This window comes from Microchirus variegatus (genome assembly GCF_963457635.1).
Source record: "Microchirus variegatus genome assembly, chromosome: 20".
Classification (NCBI taxonomy): Eukaryota; Metazoa; Chordata; class Actinopteri; order Pleuronectiformes; family Soleidae; genus Microchirus; species Microchirus variegatus.
In genome coordinates this window covers 13,101,860-13,123,114 of record NC_139821.1, presented here as the reverse complement: position 1 = coordinate 13,123,114, position 21,255 = coordinate 13,101,860, and the positions used below count along the sequence as shown (strand labels likewise).

Sequence of the window (21,255 nt, the reverse complement as noted above, 5' to 3'; positions counted from 1 at the left end):
GTGCCATTATACTCGGTAACAGTCTAGTTTAATGTATATTCCACAATGCTCACTGTTGGTCTGTATATGAAAAATGCAGCAGTTGCCGCCCATTGTCTTTATTTTCTACACCAGCTGTTCACTACCCTTGCTCAGACATAACCAGCTGAATGCTTTGTGATGTAATAAATACTCTTCCCCAAAGCTAAAACAAAGAAAGTTTTGACTCATTTCTTTTTTTTTGTCATGTCTTTTAAATATTGTGGACGAGGGAGCCCGTTGCACACATATTTACAAATAAGGGCTGCGATAGTGATAATTAATGACAAAAACAGTAACCAAAAGAATGTGTAGTAAGACCTTCAGAGACATTTATTTGTGCAAAGCTTCGTCTCCATGTAATCAAAAATAATATTAAAAAAAAAAGCTTTGTGCACATTTTTATGAAGGACAGAAACCGTGAAAAGCAAAATGAGACAACCTGGGCTTTCTTAACAGTACGAATTTATACAAGGATGTTGAACTGTTGCAAATTTAGCAGCATCAAGTCATATTTGACTGCTACAAAATAAAGAAAAACACAGTCAATATTACAAAATCTGGATTTCTTTACAAAAAAAGAGATCATGCCAAAAAAAAAAAAAAAAAATCAGGTAAAAGAATGTTATACCCATATTCACAATTTCTAATGTGTCATGAGATAAGTCACTTTTTAAATAAACAAAATGTATCTTTGTCAACATTTGACAGAAAAACCTATTTTACATTGAACACCTTGCAAACGGGAGAACCTGACAGTAAAAAAAATGCTCCGATCAAAACTAACACTGATAAATTCCCACAGACGGATGCAAAACCGCGTCCTCTCTTCGTGCCGAGATGTTCTTCAAATTGCTGTGCAGTAGAAGGCCTTCACAGTCCAGCTTTGCTCAAGTTTATCAAAGATGTCCATTGTGTCCAGCGGTTCTACCACTTTCAGTCTCGTTTCGACGCGAGTGGGACAGGCCAGCGTGTCAGTAAGAGGAGCTGTGGTTCACTGTCGTCTTTGAAAGTTTATGACCTGCTAAGGACGTGGATGGAGTGGTTGAGTCACAGACGGAGGGCTCTGGCTGCCGGACCACGTCGTCCAGCTCGCAAATGAAGAGCTTGAGGTCCTCGAGGCAACGCTCGCGGATCTCTCCGAGGTTCTCCCTGAGGGGAACCTGCAGCTGCTTCTCCAGGTTGGGGTCTTTAGCGACCAGCATCTTCACTACGATGCCGAACGTCTCGCAGTCCTGGCGGTACATCTGGGGCGTAAACAACAGGATATGGACAAAATAGTGTGAAAATTCAACTCTCTGAGACACATTTACAACCATTTGTATGTTGATTTAGGTCGAGGTGTCGACAGGCAGTAGGTTATGAGCTGCAGGAGGAGAGGGCTTAACCGAGGAGATGAAAAGTTGTTCCCCTTCCTGTTTCACCTGTCGCCTAGGTGTCAACACTCGAGTGTCACTGAGCCCGAGCAGATCACTCCGGTGTTAACACGCATCATATAGTGTCACAACGATAAACACCCATCCTCTCAAGTTTAATGAGGCCCTTTATATAGGACAGGGTAGCCCAAGATGCAATAAAACCTTTTCTTCAGTAGAAGCTCATAATAGGTGTCTGAGGGACAATGAGGAAGAGGTGTTGGGTGTCTCGATAGGAAGCTGCCATTTCACACCAAGCCTTAAATGTCCCAAAAAACGGAGGGAGTCTGCATGCTTCCTCGGTTTGGTTTGCAAAAATGCTAAAATAGGCTCGCTTCAATCTCATATTCCCACACATGAGCTGGCAATGAAATTACACAGAGATAAATGAGAGCAATTTCAAAGGATGGTAATACTTCTGTTTTCTAGGGCAACGCAAACCCTCTTTAAACACCGAGGATAAACTCCTACACACAAAAAAACAAATCCTCACCATAAAGCACCACTTCATGGAGGATCATAAGGAATAAAAACAACTTTCTAAGTGATTATAAATAGACTGAGCAAGACAGGACGGCAGCTAATAACTGTTTTCATTATTGGTTAAGCTGTCAAGGGTTTTTCTCCTTTAAATCCATGAGTTAAACGATTTTTTTGTGATGGCTCTGAAGGGATTTTGTGTTAGCTTAGTTACCAAACCCGAGAAAAAACAACCCTGAAATATGCACGTTAGGCCGGACATTATGTGTTAGTAATTATCAAAGTAATTGAGATTTTGACAACTGATTTGTCGAGCTTGCTGCTGAAGTAACTCGAGTTTGAAATCCAAGTAAACAATCAAAACACACGACTACTACAAATAAAATTGCTCCACATATAAAACTATCATGCATGGTACAAGGGCCTTCTCTAGGAAGTGCACATCTCCATTTCTCTGGACAATCTCTGGACAGTCTCCTCTGTTTCTGTAGGAATGAAACTATTTTGATCTACACCTGTGGCTCCAATATTTCATGAGACATACTGCAGTATTCCTCTGGTCAGCCTCTCTTAATATGAATAGTCTTATCCCATATAGTCTCAACTTCCACCTCTCCAACTCCTCTTCAGTGGATGAAGGAAGAGAGTAAACAATGCTGCTCATTACATTGAGTCGGGGCGCTGCAGGCATATGCTAATGCGAATCACCAATGACAACAAGTGTGTGTGTGTGTGTACGCCTATGTTTGGCAAAGACACTGACCTTGTCAGGAGCAGTAATGAGGCAGGAAGTGATTCATTTTTAAGGGCTATGATTTGACTTGTGGTTTAGGTTAGGGTTATTGATTAACTGGTTATGGTTGAGGTTAGGGTTAAAGCTTTGCTATGCAAACCGCTATGGACAATAAGACTAAGCGAGGGCTGAGCTTCAGTCGCTCACTGACAACCAAACCGTAGCTTCTGTGCTGCAGGGCTTTCTAACTCGCTGGCTTATTTAGAGCATTTCACAATGTTCTTTCAGTTGAAAACTCTGTGGGAGCTGAAAAGGACATCTCAATTTTGTTTAAGCTCAGCGAAACCGTGTCAAGAACAAAACAATTACAGGAATCAACGCAGACAGCAGACGGGCCCCTCTTCTGGGCGTTTCTATACATTCCTGATGTACAATGAATGGTCACAACAGTCAGACTAAGTACAGATGTCACGTTCCTTGTGATCTCCCCACTGGACTCATGAACAAAGTCCTTTTTAATCTATTCAGTGTCCTATGGTCACCTTCAACAGCTGATTACAGTCAATTTTGGTCAATTATCAAGTTCTTATAAGGAAGCATCTAATCAAATGTGCCAATAACAACTTCTATGGATACGAGGGAAAGTTGTTCTTAGATAACAAAGTGCTGAAAATGTATATCCTGTATTTGAACACACTTCCTGAAGTACCACCCTTGTTATCCAATCAGGAAGGAAAGAACCGGCTCTTGAGTTATGGGTGCGGTCGATCAAAAACTGCCCCCCTCTTCTAAAAATGTTTTCTACATTAAAGGCGGGGAATTGTTTTTCATTAATTCAGAGTGAAGTTGTTATATTTATAATCAGGATCCTGGGACAGCTGTACAGAGGCCGCCATTTTGGACCACTTTGATTTTAGAACAGCCCACAATGGACAAACTAAAGATCTTTTGAGTTTTCATGAAGTATGGCTACATACACTCTCCAACACACTTGGAAGGGAACGGTGAGCCTTAGCCTTAGAAGACCTTTTATACACTAGACCTTTAAACCCATTTTCCATAAGCTGTTAAAAAGTGCATACTGTTATTTTATGGCAAAAGATGAGAGATGTCTGACTGAGAGGGAGATCTTGTCTGGCATCAGAAATACAAGTAACAAAAGAACGAAAGAACCGTGTGCATTAAAATTAAGTCCTTAGTGAGACAGGGAGACAGTCTGACTTTACTCAGTGCTGCCAAATATGTTTAAATTCCTCAATAAACTAAATAAAACGCCCTTTGTATCTCAGCCTAAGGTATGAGGAGTAAAAACATAATACCCTTTATTGCCTCTCATGCCTTGTCACACTTCACCCAGTTAGTCTGTACAGCAGCCAAAGTCAATGTCGACAATGAGAGCGGATTGAGGTTGGATTTCAGCACATACACACACCGACTGAGGCAACGGTATTACACACAGCCCAGCCAATGATCCGAAGCCCAGCTCGCGATCTGTGAAATTTATGGAGACACCGATGAGGAACCACCGGACAGAACTGTGTTTGTGCCCCAGTGTGTGCGTGTGTGCGTGTGTGTGTGTGTGTGTGTGTGGACGAGATGGCTAGACCCGATTGGCCGCACGGAGCTAAACATCTGGCCGACACTTGTCAAGCGGCAAAAAACGCTGGTGCTTGCCGCGACCGAAACACTGCAACGACTTGGCAGAGCGCGGATGTGAAAGTGCCGTTTCAGACTCAAAAAGAAAACGTTCAACTCAAGGCGCGATTAGTTCGCATTCTGAGCGAGATTGAATAATACCAGCCACGAGACACGCACATGTTCAAGGATCTCATTTGTGAAACACTTTGACAGGTAACCAACCGTGATGATTTGACGTCTCTCAGGTTTTGACTGAAGGTCTGTGTACAAGTCGAGTGGAAAAACGTTTTGTTACACCCCAGAGAAAAGCAGATACTGGGCAACGTTCGAAAAATCTGATTACTTCTTTTTCTAATCTGTTCGAGACCGATTTTTCACCCGCGCTCTTGACCGGACAATCCAGCGTTTCAGAGCTCCGAGAGAAAACTGCCAAGTCTCCAAAGAAAAGTACACGAGCAGGAGGGAAAAACTGCTGAGATTGTTGGTAGAAATGGAGATTTATCTAAACAAATCAGGAACGGTGGAATGAAAACCTGAAACTTCAGACGCCTGTGAACGTGGAACACGCCGTTCCTCCAGCTTATCACTTTAAACTGTTATGGTCTTGCTGGAATTGAGGGCTATAGCAGTAAAGATTACACAATTAATAAGGCTATAACAAACGAATACCTGATAATGCGACTCAAAAGTCAAACAACGGCGCTCAAATGTTCGTTTCGTCTTCTGCAGGGAACAGGCAGACACAGATGGTCGGAGAAATAGACGGGCCATAAAAACGCGCTAAAGGCTGCAGCGTCAGCAGCAGTGTTATAACAGCCTGTGGGCTCTGTGGCGTAGCTCAATGTGTGAGCACAGCGAGCGCTCCAGGGCAGAGCAGGCTCAGGTTTAATGGCCCCAGTAAAGCAGTGGTAACGCTCACTGGTGCAGGAATTGCCTTCATTAGATAACTGAGCAGAGCTGGAACGCGAGGCCTCGGGTGGTTTTGGCTCAGTTAAACGGTTCACCTCCCAATTTATTGAATGTGCAAACGTATAGTCTGTCTAAGCTGCACTTGTGTTTCTGTTTACGTGTATATAGGGCTCCAAATGTTTGCGTGTGCACATATGTAAAGTATAATGAGTAGTTCTTGCAGATGAGGGAGTCAGGATGGGAGATTAACAAGAGCCACCAGGAAGACGCTGGGGAACATTTGGCAAGCGCAGCCTACGCGCCGATTAACGATAACCACACTGTACAAAAACCAGGATCTGTAAAAGTGACTGGTGAATTTCAGGATGTACCCACCGCGGTGGCCAGTGAACGGAAAAAGGTAATTTCCTGCCTTGTTAGGCGCATAATAGGTGACTGTTCTATTCAAGCCTATCCAGTAAAATAATACACGTGTGACTCAGAAAACCCAAGGCCGTCGTATATGCGCGGCGTCGTATGCCAGAGGTGGAGTTCGTCTCATGCATGGACTGTGATGTTGACATTTATAGAGAGGTTTTACAAATGACCCACGTGCAATGAGACGATTGTAAAAAATCTGCGCTTTTTTTTGAAGGGAAGAAAATGTGGCTCTGTGCTTTTTCTCCCCCCTATAATGCTAACAGTAAAAACTGAATAAAATGCACTATTTTTCATCAGCTCATAATCAGTATGACAAGGCACTGTATGTCATAAACGAGTGGTGAAACCTCAAAACAGTTATTTTAACCCTTTCTCTAGCAAGGGGCGGATGAAATGTACTGTGTCAAGTGTTAGCAAAGCACCTTCTCGATCTCCAGGGCTTTAGCTGCAATGGCCAGGGCTCGTCTCTCTTGAAAACCTTCCGTAGGCTTCTGGATAGTCTCCTCCTCCACCAAAGGAGCTACGGGCAGCTCCTCCTTTTCTGCCTCTGGAGGATGGTTCTCCTCCTGAAAGAGGTAAAGGTAGAGTTCTCAGATATAAAGCAAGTGCTGATAGGCAAAACCAATAAATATATCGTCATAGCATAGAGGAGTTCACATGCCGATTGCAGGCAACTCCACCATTTACTGGATAAAAATCAATCAAGATGGCAGAAAAGACACAATGAGAGCAGAGAACAGAAAATGTAGGTTAGCGACTTAAAAGCGCAACCACAGATCGTCGATGCAATGCCATGAACTGACCTACAGACTACAGAAAAGATGCGGTTGATGAAGCGTATCGTGTAGATATACTGAAGCGGCAGCAGTCGCTTGAAAAGTCAAACGTTCACTCTGTGGAAGTTGAATGTCGAGTTACATCTACTGCAAATTGAAAAATTGGGGGATTCATATAATTTTACGGCGAAGAGACCAACGGCGTATTATATGACACGACCGCCATACGGCGCGCTGTTATTACTTAGCAGATTATGACAAGAACCTGGCTCGATCGTCAAAGCGAATTTGTCAACGAAACTGACATCTAAGCACTTTTTTTTTTAGCATCTTAAGAGAATCGAAAGTCTAGCCAGATAAGCCACGGTGGGCTATCTAATGTGAAGACTGGAAACTATACTACCCATAAGTACTAGTGTGAAAGCCAAAAGAAAGAGCAAAGAGGATAAATGAGCCCAACTTGGTTTACCACTCAAATTTTTTCTTTTCTCATTTCCCTGATACTATTACTCGATGGAGGCCAGGGAGCAGAACCGCCGGGCCGTGACTAAAGTCCACTCAGCGTTAAGGGAAACGGGCCACAGTCTTAGTCATTTTAAATCTCCGTGATGGCAGAGCAGAGAAATTACAGGAGATGGTACATCACAAAGCCGAGTGTGGTCTCAAATACAAAGGCACAACTCGTAAACGCAGCGTCTAATTATTCAACCATCAAATTCCCCCCCCTGAAGCCAACTGCTTTATGTACAGGGTACACAGGCACAATTCTGCTCGTCAGTCTTAATCCTCCTCCTTCAACCTCAATGAAAATAATAATCCATGTGTGTGTCCTTGTCAGTTGACAGGACACAGCCCAACCTGGATGAGATGTTTTAGCCTATATTTAAAGCTTGGCAGATGAAATGTACATTTATATGAGCAAAAGTGGACAAAAATGGCGCTAGGGGAGGACTAATTTGTCATTTTAACTTGTACTTGATTGTCCAGAGAAAAGAACATTTGTTTTAAGGCAAATCCTTTCCACAGCGCCACAGGGAAATTAGACATTTGAGACACATCTTTCCTGTTGGTGGGTTAAGCCGAAAAAATCCTGGTAAAAGAAATATTGTTACTCTTTCAAATTGACGGGAATGTTGCTTTGTGTAAAGTTGAAACCTTCCAGTGACCCTTTCAGTTCTACTCTTCACCCACTGGACCACCCTGGGTCACAGTCGGAGTCCGCGCTGCTTGTCCATTCCTCTCTTTTAGTCTCTCTTTCTGTCTGGGGTGGCTCCAGAAAGCCTGCATGTGTTTGTTGAAACACCGCAGCAGGCAGGGAGAGGCCAGGGCCATTAGTGCGAGCTTTACTGGGGGGCACAGAACAGGGCTTTCATCTTGGCCAAGGTTATGGGTTTGTGCCCTCGGAACAGAGAACAACAATGCACCACGGGCTACATCAAACCCAACAGCAGCAACAGCAGTGTGCATGTGCGTGTGCTGAGGGGAGGAGTGTTTCGCTGAAAACTTTGATCACAGCAGTTGATGGGGTGGAGGAAGACGAGGAAAGGACCGTTTCTCCGGAGCAACTTGTAATTTCTGACGCGTCGCGGGACGTCCACGAGCTCACGCTCAGTCATTAAAAAACAAAAACAAAAACTTTCAAATGACCAACACGCCGTCCTTTAGAAGATCTACGGGCTGCTAATGAGATAAGTAATGACACATTGTGGACATTAAAGCAACATTCAACCATAAACTTTTATAGGCTTTGTGATCAAAGTGACTGTATAACTTGTAAAAATGTTACAACTTAGGCACATTATGAGAATGTTAAGTGGTTTTCCTTTTGCAAGTGACTCTATATCATTTTAGACATTTACTGCAGTGACTACAAAAAAGGAGCAGAGCTTAAAAAAAGGGGGAAGAAAAACGGTCCATCGGCGAAGATTGAGCTGTCGTTTTATGCCCATTTGACTCAAAATTGACTCGTGAAGTAACTTTTGAATACTACGGACAATTTTAAGATGTCATAGGGCAAAAATACAAAACAGTCTACTTTCTACTTTCAGTTATAAAGAAATTTCAATTAAATTTCACTTTTTTCTTCAGTTTTCTTCAGTAACGTAGAATAAACTGACTTATCAGGTGCTTTGTTCAAACTCACTGTACCAATTTCCTGCTTGAATAAAACTGTCACCAGCTGGTGTTACATCAAGGGGAAATAAATACACATATTTTGCCATATTTAGACCTAATCTCATCAGTTTCATTCAGTCAAATAGATTTTTTGTATCGTTCGTCTTGGGCTGAATTCACAACGTTTAAAACATCAAGTCATCCAATCGAGCACTTAATACAGTCTGAAATTGAACCCCGTAATTACGCAAAACCTTTTTAAAAGTCATCAGATGATGCATATGCTCGCATTATATACTTTCTCTTCTCTTCCATCAATCATGTATGACAAGAATACGGTGGTAAGACACACAGGCTATTGATATCGTCATGGCGACTAAACACTGATTTACACTCTTTAAGTTAGCCAAAACACATCTCAATGAGTTCCTCTGGGACCTGTCCTGGATTGGAGGCTAAGATGAGGTGATAAAGTTTTACTTGGGCTAGTAAGTTACTCGCCTCTTCACTTCTGGGTGGCCAGCGCCAGATGCACCACGCTAAGCCTAATCACATCTGATTCTATTTACTCCTCGGCACGGTTATCGGCAAACAAGCAAGTTTACCAAGCAGCCAGCAGATACCTGCACTCAACACTTTCGCCCCAAAACGGTGAAAGTATGTTCTTTCTAATAGAAGAGGAACAAATGTCGTCGTCACACGAGCCCTCTTTCCCTACTTTTTGTGTGAGTGAGGTCTGCTTACACCACAGGTAAACAAAGCCTGGGACTTGGCTTTCATGCTCAGTGCGAGTACCACTTTAAAACCCATTAACACACTTCAATGGGACTTGATGTTTATTAAAGGGATGGAATTTAAGAAGTTCCAGGTGCATCCTGCTGTACACTGACAGACTGAGTCCATGGTACACACACACAAAAAAAGTAGTTGGCTGGATTTATAGTAGGGTTGTCACTTTTTATCTGAAATTCAGATAGCTGTTTGAACTTAAGGGGCAACGTTAAAAGTTGACCCTTTAGACCTCGGTCAGTTTAAAGGGGACATATTATACCCTATTTCTCCAAGTTAACCTAGTTCCCTGGTGTCCTAATGAACATGTCTGTGACATGCTTTGGTCAAAATACCATAAGAATGAAGCACCACAGCAGTTCAATCACCCTGCCAAAACAGCCCTGTTCAAAAAACTCTGTTTAATCGTATCTCTTTAGGTCCACCTTAAAAAATAAAATAAAACGAAACTTAAATGACAGGAAATTACATCAGCCACAGAGGCTACTGGGAGCTAACAACAGTAAGCATTTGGAAAAGTGATCATTTGCAGGCTCTAGCCGGCACATTGTCGTCATATATATATGTATCCACTGGACAGATAAATCCTCTGAGGCTGGAAGTTTGTGTAGAACTCTGTGCTGCACTGTGGAGCCAAGAGTAGAACTTTTCGCGGACTTCCGGTTTTCGGATACCGCTGCCCTTGCCAGCACTCTCGCGTGTTTTACGGACAAAGCGGAGATCCGCGAGACAACAATTCCAGGAATTTAGCGCACTGTGATGTCCCAAGGAGCGCGGAAGTCAACACCTCATGTTGCATCTCCTGTAGTTAAACTGAAGAGGACCACAGAACATCTTTTTCCACACTTTGCCGACTGATAGGGCCTCCAGAGTCCCAAATATGGATTTAAGGATTTAAATGATTAAAAGGTTGATTTTGCATAATATGTCCCATTTACAATATAAAGCATAAAACCACATGATCCAGCAGGGGGGGCTGTGAGCGCAAGTGGCCTTAAATCCACTCTGAACATTGAAACTAAACTGCTCTCAGTCTCTCTGCTAAACCGTGAAAGTATATCTGATATCACACTAAATGGCAAAGTAACAAACAAATCTGTGGACTAGCATGTTCACTTAGCCGTTAGCGTAAGCTAAGCGAGGCAGCGCAGGAGGCATCATCACAAGAGATCAATCTCACGTCACTAATGGTAAGATTAATGATAAATAATGAAGTCACATGTGGCCGGCGCAAATATCCATACGTCTTCAGAGGAAAACAATGTCACATAATATTTGTTTCAACTCAGCTGTCGGAATAACTGACAGCTCGTAATTTATAGTGTTGCGTTCAAAGACTAACATTCATGAAAAGAGACAAATGTTCTTGTCTTTTTGTTCAGTCATGTAAACTTAACGTCGCACGTACAATAACACCAGTACAGCAATGACAAGTGAATACTTGTGTGAGTGAGTGAGTAAAAAGATTATTATCTTTTCATCTGTTTGGGCTCACCTTGATTGATGCTGCACTGTGTGGCGAGCCTTCTCTTGACAGGCCGGGAATTTTGTCTGAGGAAATGAGAGTGACACAAAAAAAAGTTTAATAGGATGAGAGTGGAGTGGAGGGAAAAAAAAAAAAACTAAAAGATATCAGCAAGAGGCAGAAATTAGCAAAGGAAAGTGGAGGATTAGTGAGTCTAAAAAGTTAAGGGTTGGGACTTTTGGTGACACGGTCTGTAAACATGCTCAAGTACCTACGGCTAGAACATCTGGAACAATACAGAAACAGGGGGGGTTTGCTCTAGTCTAGTGCTTCAACCTCCAGTGGTGGATTCACTGTAAAACATTATGGACACTGCCTCCTCTCTAGTCACTCCAGTACCAACAAAGAACAGTCATTTTGATAGCCGAGTCCTTCCAGCAAACATGAACTCCAAGCACCTAGCAATAAAACCAAAAACCCCCGAGGTGGAAAGGATGACTTCAGGAATATCCATCAGTCATCCTATACCCTCTCCCTCCTCATCCACACACGACCCGGTGGCATCTTTATTAGGCTTGACAAAGTGACAGACAGAGCGGAGAGCAAGGACGGCTGCTGGACAGATTAGAAACGCTCTCCGTCTCGCTCGGGTTTCGCGGACTGAGACCAGGTTAAGTTTAACGATTCTAACCTTTGTATTTCTTTTTGCACAACAAATCCTCTGCATCTCATATTGTTGTCATTACTTGCTACACGACTACAGGACTGTGACTGACGCAGCTTTCCCCCCCCCCAACCCCAACCACTCAACTGGACTTACCAGTCATCTTGCTCTGAGAATAAGACTCTTCATATCCTGTAGGAAGACAAAACCGTACAAGGTCACTGCCTGTTTACATCGACAACTATCCTCATTGATCGCATAGCAAAACTTGCAAGCATACCAACTGCACGGACAGACCAGTAAAAACATGATCAATGGATGTACGCTACCGTTCAAAAGTTTGGGGTCACTTATAAATGTCAATGATTCAATGAATATAATATTAACTGAATCAGAAATACACTCTGTACATTGTTAATGTGGTAAACAACTATTCTAGCTGCAAACGTCTGTTTTTTAATGGAATATGTACATAGGTGTATAGAGGCCCATTTCCAGCAACCATCAGTGTTCTAATGGTACATTGCGTGTGTGTTAATAAAAGGCTATCGGATGATTAGAAAACCCTTGAAAACCCTTGTGCAATTATGTTAACACAGTTGAAAATAGTTTTGCTGGTTCTTTGATGAAAGCAATGTCATGACTATATTTTCTATTCATTTTGCAACTATTTTGATGAATAAAAGTGTGAGTTTTAATGAAAAACACACACAAAAAAGTGTATAGTTGACCCCAAACTTTCAAGCGGTGTACTTCCAAGAGTAGAGCATTTCAAAGCATTTTAAACATCTGCCATCGAGCAACCATTCCTTTTTTCATAAACGTATGAGCATGAATTTGTTCCATGGTCAACTGAGCTCCACAAGCAACGCAAACCAAACAAATGGAAACTTAAAAAGAAGAAATGCATGTGGAAACAAGGAGATTGGTAGATGAAGCAACACAAACAACAAAGAACAAAGAACATGCAGTGATCAGGGAGATACTGAAGCACTTTTATACATTACAGTTCTGTGTCAGTCAGATCAATAATATATCAATGTGCCACTGATCGATACTGCTAATTAGCTATTTCTGTCTGTGCCCGAATACTTGACATGACAGCTTCGATATGGACTGTAAAAACATACTGTTATACTTTTCAAAGCAAATCAGGTTATACATTATTTAGTGTGTTGTTCAATGAACTGAGAATAATATGGAACAATGCAAGTGCAGCTTATATAGGGATCATAAAAAGTGCTAATGTATCTCCCAAACAGGAAGTAGAAATTGTTTCCCAAATAAAACCCACCACAGCAAAAGTAAATTTTTCAAAAAACAAAATTGATGATGCAACCGACTTCAGACCTGGGTGAAATGTGATTCTTTCAGTGTTCTTATTTTTGCTTTAATATTTTATATCAGGTCAATTTTGAATGTAATTAGTCATTAAGTATTTTCAGGCATTTTGTCTCCTGCCTTTCGCATCTTTCTCAAGTGCAACCTCTAAAATGTAGAAAGCTGACATGACAAAGATGCAACAAAAAAAAGCATCCTCTTCACCCAGGTCCAAGCTCATGTGCTCACGGCTTCATGTACAGACCCAAAGTGTCATGTCCACTCTGTTGAGTAAATAGCGACCCCCAGAGGTGCTCATTAGCACCCGCGTGACCCTCTGGACCATCTGCACCTGAAAAGCCAGTGAGCCAAATCATCAGTTATGGACAGACAGTGAAGTAATAAACAAATAAAGAGGTGGGGAAATAATAGAGTGTATTTATAAAAACACACAAAAAAGGGGCAGACACTTATGGGGGTGGTTGTACTGAACTGCAAAGGCTCCATGCTCCATAGGAAGATGGGGAAACTAACAATTCTACATACTCTTGCCTTGCTGTGAAGGAAATGGCAGGCCCTTGGCTCTGTCGGGCGAGTAACCTCTGCTGCTGACGCTGGAGCCTGAGCGGCTGTGAGGGGAGCGGGCCGCCTCGCGGCGAACCGGAGAACGTTCTCTGAGCGGAGGGAACGGGGCAGCTTTTCTTCTGAAATGGTCTCGCTCCTCTCTGTAAACACACAGGGATGTGTAATCTGTCATAATCTGAATGCTCATATTGTTCTGTGACAAGACTTTCAACCCGGGCTCTTTCTGTGCCAACAAAGAACAACGCTGCCCTCTAGTGTTCACAATGATCACATACATGTCAAGAAACAGATTCAGTGTCTTCTGCGGATAATGCTTCTCCCCCTTTTCTGTTGCATGCAATCGGTTTAAATCATTGGAAGATTTTCTTTTCATCCAAAAGATAAACTAGTCATCACAGATATTAGCTAAAATGAACTAAAAAGCACACCTTCAAACAATAACGGCACATGGATATAGATGTATTCACTCATACCCTCTGTCCAGGTTGAGAATGGCCTGCACTAGTGTGTCTTCTCCGCTCTCTGGAAGTGACCTCTGTGCCGGGTAGACGCCCTGATTTCGCATGTTATGAGGAGGTGGGGGACCTCGGGCACTAAGGAATTGAAACACGTGTGATACAGTTACCAGTTAATACACAAATAAAATACTGTCATACGAGTGGGAATCATTTGAATCTGAACATCAAAAAAGCTAAAGCAACCGAATATCTTTAGTCTCCGTTTCTGAGTGTTTTTCTCTTGTCATTCATGCTGAATAGAGAGAAACAATAATAAAAGTTACACTGTTATGACCAGAGTGACGACCAACTACGTTTAAACTGATGTCTGACCTCTGCTTACACCAAACTTACAAATCAACAGGCCAGAATTGAACACTTTTACAACTCGAAAATCTTCACCTGGAATTAACAACTTTGTATGTCTGTTAGCGAATGTCTGCCAAATCCATTTTTGTCATTTTGGAAAATTTACACCAATCTATAAATAAAAAAGTGTGCGTTGCCGATTTGGAGTCAAAAGGGACGAAGCATACAATTCTTCAGCTTTTCACATTAACAAAAATAAGCTAAAAATAACATAAAACTGATTAATGTGCATTCTTATTTTGCACGATTAAATAGCAGGTCTGACCTCAAAAGCCCCCATCAATGCTCTCATGAGACAAAGAATGACAAATGTGTTGCGTTTTAATTTACTCTAGCCACAGCTGCTGACTGATAAAACACTGGCATCACATGTGAAAATGATTTATTATTAGTCTGCTGCAGCCATCGAAGGCCATTAAGTTATGAAAAGAAAGTCAACAAATCACCATCGGAAGTATGCACTTGCCGGGGCACTTTGTCTTTTCGATGTATATTTTTAGATTTAACAGGTCATGCAAAGCATGATTTACTGGCAACTGGAGGTTCAGCCCCGGTGAAAAGACGACCGTAAATCTGTCAACTTTAAATCTCTTGCCTAAATTTCTAAACACCCTGACATTGCTCGTCTGAACACTCGTCTGATGGTGTGGAGCCGGGCGAGACACGAGACTGAAAGACATGTGTATGAGGTGCGACGGGCCAAAATGGGTTTGAGCAGACCGTGATTTATGGTTGCTGCTATGCAAACACGCATTTAAAAGAGGGGTGGTGTGAAAACAAGACTCCTGCAGAGATCCTGCCTCCTCAGCTGAAGCACGGGATTTGTGGCAAACGTTGGGAGAAGGAGAAGTTTACCTAAACTCCATAGGCCTTCCTGTGTGGGGCTCTTCCCTGGGTCCTCTGTAAGGAAACTCCTCCTGCAACAAATATGTCAAAGATGCTTTATAGTGTCCGTTTTTCAACATGAGCTGATGCATCCTTAAGTCTAAGTAATGTAATGTATCGCCAAACAGGAACAACACTTCACAATTTGCTACATAGAGTTATAAAATGTGCAACATCATCTGCCCTCAACAAGAATTATGGGGCAGGGAAAAATATATATATTATTTATACACTGGAGGAAAAACAAAACCTCTCCCAGGTCACACAGAAAAGCATTAGAATATCATAGTGCAAAAGGTAAAATAGCTCACCCTCTGCACAAATAAGGTCTCAAAATTAATTTAAGGCAGATTTCAGCAGTTATGTCACCTTCACAACTGCGTATCTACCATTGGGTAGTACCCTCACAACAAGCTGTATGCGAGTCATATATTGCCCTCACCCTTCTTGAAGGTGGAGGGGCGGCTCTGCGTTCTCCGGGGAAATGAGCGTTATCGCCGTGGTAGCCCCTCTGATCTTCATGGTAATTTCGGGGGCCGCCTCCATTAGGGAAAAAGCGGGGCCCTCCTTCGTAGCGGTTGTAGTCATCCTCTGGCCTGCCAAAGGGGCCCCTCCTGTCCCCTGCTCCACCTGCTCGTGGATATGATGGCCCCTACAACAATGGAACGGATTCATTTCAATGAATTTGACATTTGGCCAAAAGGCTCTTAAAATCACACATACAACACTGCCATTATATACTTAATCGACAAACTCAGAAACCCAATTGAAAGAACAATTCTAGTAGTTTAGGACATTGTGAACCTCCTCTTAATGACACATACTGGCTTCTTGAAATACAATCCTTATTGAGTTGGCATGTGCATGAGTTTGAATATGATAGGAGAAAGTCAAAAGGCGGTATCAGGATAATGGACTCACTGGTCTCTCGTTTAAGAATCGTTCCTCGTACACCTCCCGTATGTTCCTGTCTCTCCTGTACGTCACTAAAAAAAGCATAGAGTGAAAGATGGGAATCAGGGTAACTCACGATATGATACATCGATTCTGTGATAATCAATATATTGCAAGTCAATGATATACATCACGATATCAGTCTAAATTAAAGCAAAACATTGATGAAAAGTTGCAGTGCAGGATTTCTCTATTTATTCACAACATAGAGAACAAAGTCTAAGTATTGAACGTGGATGGGGCATCCTTTAACGCACGTTTCTCCTCTTTAGCCTGTATTTGATCTGCCCACAAAAACATAACTTGAAACTGTGGAGGGCACATTACACCTAGTGTACAGCCTGCCAGAAATGGTGGTATAAGTTAGTATAGCATAGGACTGTACAGCAAACATCTCTAAAACAAGCCAAATGTTTTGATTTGCAAATTCTGAATTCAGCTGAAAATTGTAGGTGGAGATGGTGATGTCATTATGATCAAATAAAATAGGAAATCATCTGCATTCTCACTTTTTGATTCAAGGAGGACGTTTCTGTGCGTTATTTAGGACTTTCAGCACAACCTGGAACACAGACAGGGGAAAAGGTTTGAGATAAGCATTCACTCAAGACACTTTAAGACAACTATGCTTTACACCAAATGATTTTGAAATTATTTCGTAGCTGCAGACACGTCCCTGCTGAAATAACATCACAATGTTTGTTGGAGTTGTCCGTTCATCTCAATTACTAAGTATGAGGTGGTAATACACTCTGTTTTAAGACAATATTTTTCTCATATTAATGTTATAATATCACTCGTGACATTTTCAACAACAATTGGATGAGCTCTAAGCAAACAGGAAGCAGAAAAGTAAACAGGACTTTGCTCATAGGACAGTGGATATACAGAAATGTGGTATGAAGTAGTAGTAGTAGTCATGTAAATACTGACCACACAATATACACAATCTTTGCAAAATCAGAATTGTCATAAAATGAGAGACTGTGGTCTTTAAAATGTATTTTCCATATCTTAAAAGTGCTCCACTCACAAAAAGTACACTAATGCATAGTGTAAAGAGTACATTGGGGGAAAAAAAACATACACAAAATAGGTAGCAGTGTATGACTGGGAAATGAAACACAGTTAACTGAGCCGGTTGTGGATAATCCCTGTAAACTACACTAACCGATAGACTAACATCCTTTTAACCAACGGCGCTTATATTTACGGACACAACACTACACCGACGAGTCACAAAAACCAACACAACATTCTCTGTGTCTGGTTTAACCGCTAACAACAGTGGCACCGATCAACTAGCCTGGCTAACTAGCCATCACCCATGTCTATAGCAACCCTTTGCACGTTCAATTTATTATGAGGTTATCTTAGCGTTACTACAAAACAACAATGACAGCTACATATGTGGGATGAATTAAGGTATTGTGTGATAAATAAACGTGGAATAACCTTCACCCAAAACGCAAGGTAGTCCACACAGAATAGCAAAATAAGCTTGCCTTCTTCTCTCGGTTAGTTAGCCTAGCATAGCCTCTCCCGGTGGGACATTGGCATTTTACATTGGACGAGGGTTCTGTGTACGTCATCACACTGCGACGTGCAAATGTGATGGCGTTTGTTTTCGCCTGCGACAAATAAATTCACAATATACTGCGTTTTGGGCGAATGTTGACATTGTTGGAGGTGGTGTTGGTGAGTAGTTTGGTTAATACAATTGGTACCAACTGTTTAAAATTACTATTACTCAGGTAACTAAAGGTTTAGCGACACTTCTGTAGAACACTTGGAGGAGCAAAGCTATTAGCTAATAGTTGACAGTTTATTTAGTAGGTATTATGAAACAAAGACTGTTCTTTTTCCTTTACAGTGTGTCCAGTATGAGCGGGGGTTTAGCACCGAGCAAAAGCACAGTGTATGTGTCTAACCTGCCTTTCTCTCTTACCAACAACGATCTTCACAAGGTAATGTGTTTTCATGTTAAAAGTGAAAGAAAACATGGATGTTATTATTTATTTTTTTTTATTAATCAGAGTCAACTTGCATACTAAAAAAAAACCATCATCGTCTCATTCTAGCTCTTCACCAAGTATGGAAAAGTTGTCAAGTAAGTCATGGCTTTGCCACTTTATTTTATTATTAAATACATGTTTGCAGCAATAAGATAAAATGGCATGCACTTAAACTGATTCTCCATTTGAGAAAATCAAATTGACACATCAGCACAAATGGTAGTAGTAATATCTTATAAGGGATGAATAAAAATGTTAAGAATAGAAGCAAAAAAATGGCACAATGTGCAATATAAACAGTAGAGGTGACAGTGTGGTCGGTTTTTTTATGCATTATGTGCAAAAACAGTCTTTTGAGGCCTTTGGATTAATGTAGGATTTGATCTTGGCTTCACCCCCACAGTTGGTAAACAGAATAATTTGTTACAGTTGTCATAAAATATATATATCATGGTAATGTGCATTTGTTGACAAGCCAATGATACGGGTGAACTCTGAAGCAGGACCTCTAATGTACAAACAACCTTTTGTAAATACGATTACGTTGTTTTATTTTTCAAGATATTAGAAACAGGGCAGAGGACGAGATGACTTCAATAACAAATCCTCACACACACAGAAGGCTGAAATCCTATAGATACAGATGACTAGTTACACTTTCTAGTCCAACAGTAACAGGACCAGGTCGCCGTCAGTCGAGTATCTGTCTTCTAGTGGAGCAAAAGCCAGACCAATATTCTCCCTTGTCCGGCCTCTCATTCTATTACTCTCCTTAACCTTAATCCTCCCTTTGTTCTTTGCAACCTCTGCCATGACATCCACTCAATCCATAGTTCCACCTCTCTAAAGTGGTTGCTTCATTTACTTCCTCATTGGGCAAGAGGAGGTGAAGTTGACGTGTGCCGTAAAAGCAAAATATTATAGTTTTTTTTGTGGCACGGTTCATGAGCCTCAAAATAGTCTTGACCATATTAGGAGGTTTAAGTCCTACATCATGTCTCTTTAATGCTTTACTATACCATAATACAATGCCATTTTAAAATATGCATTGATGGTTATTGAAATCTTTTCCAGGGTCACAATCGTTAAAGATAAAGTCACTCGACACAGTAAAGGGGTGGCGTTTGTTCTCTTCCTGGACAGAGAATCGGCTCAAAACTGTACACGAGCAGTGAACAACAAACAGGTGAGACTCTTTCATATGGAGACCATTGTTTTTTAACATCTACTGATGATAGACGTGTTAGTATTGGTTGGTCTCTTGTGAGATTTAGAAATGTGCTTGTTGTCTCTTAGTTGTTTGGCAGAACGGTCAAGGCGAGCATTGCAATTGACAACGGACGAGCAACTGAGTTTATAAGAAGGCGAAACTACACAGACAAGACTAAATGTTATGAATGTGGGGTTAGTAAAATTTTTGTGGCATTTTTATCTTTGTTCAATTTCTGTCTTTTTCTGTGTGGAACATTTTTATGTGCATGAAAAACCTGGCAGATTTGTATGAGGTCTTAAACAAAATGTTTTGTTTTTGGTTTAAAAATTACAGGATACAGGTCATCTGAGCTACGCTTGCCCCACTAACATGCTCGGAGAAAGGGAACCCCCAAAGAAGAAAGAAAAGAAAAAGAAAAAGGCTAAAAAACCTGAGCATGTGTACGTTTTTTAATTGCTCCTGTTGTGAGGTGCTATTGTTGCTTTTGTAATTCCTGCATCTTTTTCCCTTGTAGTGAGGAAGAAGAAGAAGAAGAAAGTGAAGAAGGGGGAGAGGACCCAGCGTTAGATAGTCTGAGTCAAGCTATAGCTTTTCAGGTGAGTGCAGGTACCAAAGAAAGACAGCGTTGACATGTGATTCACAATTTTTGAACGAGAAAGACCCCCCTATGGAAAAAACATGTGACCCAAACATCACTTAATGACAGTTAGAAATAAACTTAGAATAAAACAACAATTAACTTCCTAATTCGTCTCATTTGGTGTAATATGTCTTCTTTTCTTGTTTCCTTTCCTTCCAGCAAGCTCGTATTGAGGAAGAGGACACGCAGAGGAAGCAGGCACCTGCTCAAGAAGCACACGCTTCGACGGACGCGGATTCGAGAAAACCAAGGATTAAGAAGAGCGCGTACTTCAGTGATGAAGAGGAGCTCAGTGACTAATAATTATGATGACGAACATTTAATCAGCACCTAATTGTTTTGTAAATATGGGTTCGTTTTTGTGGTGTGCTGCGTTACGTCATTTGTCCTAGCGCCGAGACTTTTGTTTTGGGTGATTGTGTGTGAGATTTTAAAAAGAAAAACATTTATTAAAACAATGAGTTTTTATTATGACAAACCAAACTCTTGGTTACTTTTGAAAATCACAAAGAAAAGGTCACTATACATTTAGCTCAGTGTAGTAAATGTGTGTTTTAGAACAGTGGCATCTTATGACAAACATAATATGTGGAAAAAGTGGTCCAGGCTACACTAAATATTAACATTTTAAATACATAATAAATAAATGTTAGGTGCATGCTACCATTACCAGACTAGAAGAACAACAACTAAACAGGCAAATGGCAATTATCAATGTTATTTGCATCTCTTTCCTCGCATGCACGATACATGCAATCCAATAGGAATATAAAAAAAAGTCCAAAATATTGGTGCAGCCATCGTGCCACAATCCAGGCATCAGTGCTGTGCTGTGTGCTTGAAATGCGGTGTTGCGGGAACCCCGGAGCTTCCTGCTCACTCTTCTGTCTCCATGTTCGCCTGGGATCATGGTCTCTGGAGTTGGCTTGCGTCAACACACGGCAGACAAAAGCGAGGGATTCCCCGATGTCTTGAACGCGTCTGTGCGGCATGTCTGCAGTGAGCGAGGCCAACACAAAGATGGAGGGGTGTGATGATGATGATGATGATGATGATGATGAAAGCACAGTGAACGGATGTGAGTGGGCTCGTGTTCACACCAGACTGCTGCTGCTGCAGACGCTGTCGGAAATGGACATTAAAAGGTTTGGAGCTCGTGACTCAAGATTTTTTTTTTTTTTTATTATTATTATTGTCAGTCGAAACGTGTGCAACACACACACACACACACACACAAAGAACACAATAGAAAATAAAATGTATAACAAAATATAAATGAAAGAAAGCGACGACTAGGACTCATTATTTTTAATGAAATGCCTTTGTTGTTGTCAGCTAATTATTATGCTGTGTTT

General features: G+C 41.4%; 2 protein-coding genes across 2 annotated transcripts; one reads left to right on the top strand and one right to left on the bottom strand.

The window, feature by feature from the left end:
* Nucleotides 1-843: 843 nt before the first annotated feature.
* On the bottom strand, nucleotides 844-17,361 carry pphln1 (periphilin 1; the record flags this gene model as incomplete). The annotated part of the gene is made up of 11 exons (XM_083906809.1): nucleotides 844-1,265; nucleotides 6,036-6,179; nucleotides 10,789-10,844; nucleotides 11,579-11,614; nucleotides 13,008-13,094; nucleotides 13,289-13,467; nucleotides 13,801-13,920; nucleotides 15,049-15,110; nucleotides 15,521-15,730; nucleotides 16,000-16,064; nucleotides 17,358-17,361. The coding sequence occupies 11 exons, from the start codon at nucleotides 17,359-17,361 to the stop codon at nucleotides 993-995; spliced, it is 1,236 nt and encodes a 411-aa protein (XP_083762935.1). The 3' UTR covers nucleotides 844-992.
* Nucleotides 17,362-17,628: 267 nt separating this feature from the next.
* Nucleotides 17,629-20,290, top strand: zcrb1 (zinc finger CCHC-type and RNA binding motif 1). Its single transcript, XM_083906872.1, has 8 exons — nucleotides 17,629-17,730; nucleotides 17,906-17,999; nucleotides 18,114-18,142; nucleotides 19,122-19,233; nucleotides 19,344-19,451; nucleotides 19,594-19,700; nucleotides 19,775-19,856; nucleotides 20,060-20,290. Exons 2-8 carry the CDS (start codon nucleotides 17,916-17,918, stop codon nucleotides 20,198-20,200), a joined length of 663 nt encoding a protein of 220 aa, XP_083762998.1. The 5' UTR covers nucleotides 17,629-17,730; nucleotides 17,906-17,915; the 3' UTR covers nucleotides 20,201-20,290.
* Nucleotides 20,291-21,255: the final 965 nt, after the last annotated feature.

What these genes read in the sequence shown, in the direction of transcription:
- zcrb1 (XM_083906872.1), top strand. Translation starts at nt 17,916, where the DNA reads ATGAGCGGGGGTTTAGCACCGAGCAAAAGCACAGTGTATGTGTCTAAC. An exon ending in AAGTATGGAAAAGTTGTCAA is followed by an intron (nt 18,143 to 19,121) that starts GTAAGTCATGGC and finishes AATCTTTTCCAG; the next exon opens with GGTCACAATCGTTAAAGATA. An exon ending in GTCAAGCTATAGCTTTTCAG is followed by an intron (nt 19,857 to 20,059) that starts GTGAGTGCAGGT and finishes CTTTCCTTCCAG; the next exon opens with CAAGCTCGTATTGAGGAAGA.